Source organism: Hypomesus nipponensis, chromosome 22 (assembly GCF_054491055.1).
Source record: "Hypomesus nipponensis isolate SF chromosome 22, ASM5449105v1, whole genome shotgun sequence".
NCBI lineage: Eukaryota > Metazoa > Chordata > Actinopteri > Osmeriformes > Osmeridae > Hypomesus > Hypomesus nipponensis.
Window position 1 is genome coordinate 18,895,001 of NC_140382.1, and position 2,500 is coordinate 18,897,500.

The following is a 2,500-nucleotide window of genomic DNA, read 5'->3' on the forward strand; positions in this document are numbered from 1 at the left end:
CCAGCCCTCCTCCATCCCTCCTCCATCCCTCCTCCATCCCTCCTCCAGCCCTCCATCCCTCCTCCATCCCTCCAGCCCTCCTCCAGCCCTCCAGCCCTCCTCCATCCCTCCTCCATCCCTCCTCCAGCCCTCCTCCAGCCCTCCAGCCCTCCTCCATCCCTCCTCCATCCCTCCTCCAGCCCTCCTCCAGCCCTCCAGCCCTCCTCCATCCCTCCTCCATCCCTCCTCCAGCCCTCCTCCAGCCCTCCAGCCCTCCTCCAGCCCTCCTCCATCCCTCCTCCATCCCTCCTCCAGCCCTCCTCCAGCCCTCCAGCCCTCCTCCATCCCTCCTCCAGCCCTCCAGCCCTCCTCCATCCCTCCTCCATCCCTCCTCCAGCCCTCCTCCAGCCCTCCTCCAGCCCTCCAGCCCTCCTCCAGCCCTCCTCCAGCCCTCCTCCAGCCCTCCTCCAGCCCTCCAGCCCTCCTCCAGCCCTCGCTCTCTACCTGCTCCACGCGACACAGCTTGTCCACTGTTCCCTGGTAGTGCTTCATGCAGTCCTCAGCCAGCTGGAGGTGGGTGGAATACTGGGAGGTACACAGAGATGTTTCAGTACACACACACACACACACACTGTATATACACACACACTGTACATACACACACACACTGTATATACACACACACCCTGTACAAATACACACACACACACACACTGTATATACACACACACACTATATATACACACACACACTGTACAAATACACACACACACTGTACACACACACACTGTACAAATACACACACACACTGTACACACACACACTGTACAAATACACACACACACTGTACACACACACACTGTACACACACACACTGTACAAACACACACAATCATACATACTGTACAAGCACACCACACACACTCACTCACACTGACACACTGACACACAGGCCCCACCTTGCTCAGCTCCTTCTGGTACTGGGGCATCTTTTTCAGCATCTGAGACAGGTCCCTCATGGTGGTCTGTTGGAGCACACACAGGGGACAGCTTAGTGGTTAGAGCCCTTGACTGCAGATCTAGAGGTTGCTAGTTCAAATCCCCCCTCCCTGGACAGGCCCGGTCAGAGCCGTCAGGCGTGACCTCACCTTCTCCCCAGCAGTGTTCATCCTCTTACTGGCTGAGAAGTCCTTCAGCTGGCGTGTCACTTCCCTGCGGAGGGTGAGAAAGAGATGGTTAGAGTTGGCAGGTTTAGGGTCAAAGGTCGAGGAGGGATGAGAAGGGATGAGGGTCGAGGAGGGATGAGGGTCGAGGAGGGATGAGAAGGGATGAGGGCTGTGGAGGGATGAGGGTCGAGGAGGGATGAGAAGGGATGAGGGCTGTGGAGGGATGAGGGTCGAGGAGGGATGAGAAGGGATGAGGGCTGTGGAGGGATGAGGGTCGAGGAGGGATGAGAAGGGATGAGGGCTGTGGAGGGATGAGGGTCGAGGAGGGATGAGAAGGGATGAGGGCTGTGGAGGGATGAGGGTCGAGGAGGGATGAGAAGGGATGAGGGCTGTGGAGGGATGAGGGTCGACTCACTGGGAGACCTCGGCGATGTGTTTGTGTCTCAGCCCCACCCACAGGTCGTCATCCTCGTGAAGCAGAACCTCCTTCTCACGAGAGTCGCCCATCCCGCTGGTCTCATACCTGGTTCACACACACACACACACACACATAGACACACACACACACACACACATAGACACACACACACATAGACACACACACACACATAGACACACACACACATAGACACACACACATTAAGAAATACAGACACACAAATATGGCAACACTCAGAAACACGCGCACACACAAGTGCACGCTTACTTGTAGACGTCGTTCTCGATGGGCAGCAGGTCGTAGCCCATGGCCTGGAAGGTGAGCTCGTGCAGGACAGGGGACACAGGGTCGAACGCCCGGTCCAGGATGATGAGCTGAGAACGAGCTTTATCAGGACCCTGGGGAGGGGAGGGAGGGAGGGAGGGAGGGAGATTGGGTTGTGATCAAGATATTGCAAAGCACTGCTTGTCTGCAGTCATACAGCCCCTTTTGCTCTCTAAATCTGATTCGCTCATGAAACTCTCCTGTGTGTAGATCTCTCTCTCACCTCTCCCATGGTGGGGTCGTCAGCCTTGTACGCATCCAGCTTGTCCTGCACCAGCTGAGCCAGCGTGGCGTTGTCTTTGTAGTCCCTGAGAGGGGGGGAGGGAGGGAGGGAGGGAGGGAGGACACGCGATAGAAACACGACAAGAAACACAAACGCAGGAAACAGAACAGAAACTGTTGAGCAAAACATCCGTCCCTCACATCCCGTCCACACTAGCTCTCCGTGTCTCTCCGTGTCTCTCCGTGTCTCTGCGTGTCTCTGCGTGCCTCTGCGTGCCTCTGCATGCCTGCGGCGCCCCCTGTGGCTCACCCCCGGTATCTGACGGCAGGGTACTCCTTCAGGGTGGCGCACAGCGTGGCCAGCTGCTCA

At 57.3% G+C, this 2,500-nt stretch overlaps 1 protein-coding gene across 4 annotated transcripts in view; it reads right to left on the reverse strand.

Moving 5' to 3' along the window:
- stxbp1a (syntaxin binding protein 1a) overlaps positions 1-2,500 on the reverse strand; it is a 28,430-nt gene that overhangs the window by 8,911 nt on the left and 17,019 nt on the right. For all 4 annotated transcript variants that reach the window (XR_014740960.1, XM_084687271.1, XM_084687270.1 and 1 more), the window contains exons 7-13: positions 2,441-2,500; positions 2,132-2,216; positions 1,852-1,982; positions 1,561-1,668; positions 1,128-1,191; positions 939-1,004; positions 484-564 (exon numbers count right to left, since the gene is read on the reverse strand). The exon at positions 2,441-2,500 is cut by the window's right edge and continues 89 nt beyond it. Coding sequence is in view for 3 of the 4 variants with exons in the window: in XM_084687271.1 (XP_084543397.1) it covers positions 484-564; positions 939-1,004; positions 1,128-1,191; positions 1,561-1,668; positions 1,852-1,982; positions 2,132-2,216; positions 2,441-2,500 (595 nt within the window). In the remaining variant the exon portion in view is untranslated. The remainder of the gene's footprint in view (positions 1-483; positions 565-938; positions 1,005-1,127; positions 1,192-1,560; positions 1,669-1,851; positions 1,983-2,131; positions 2,217-2,440) is intronic.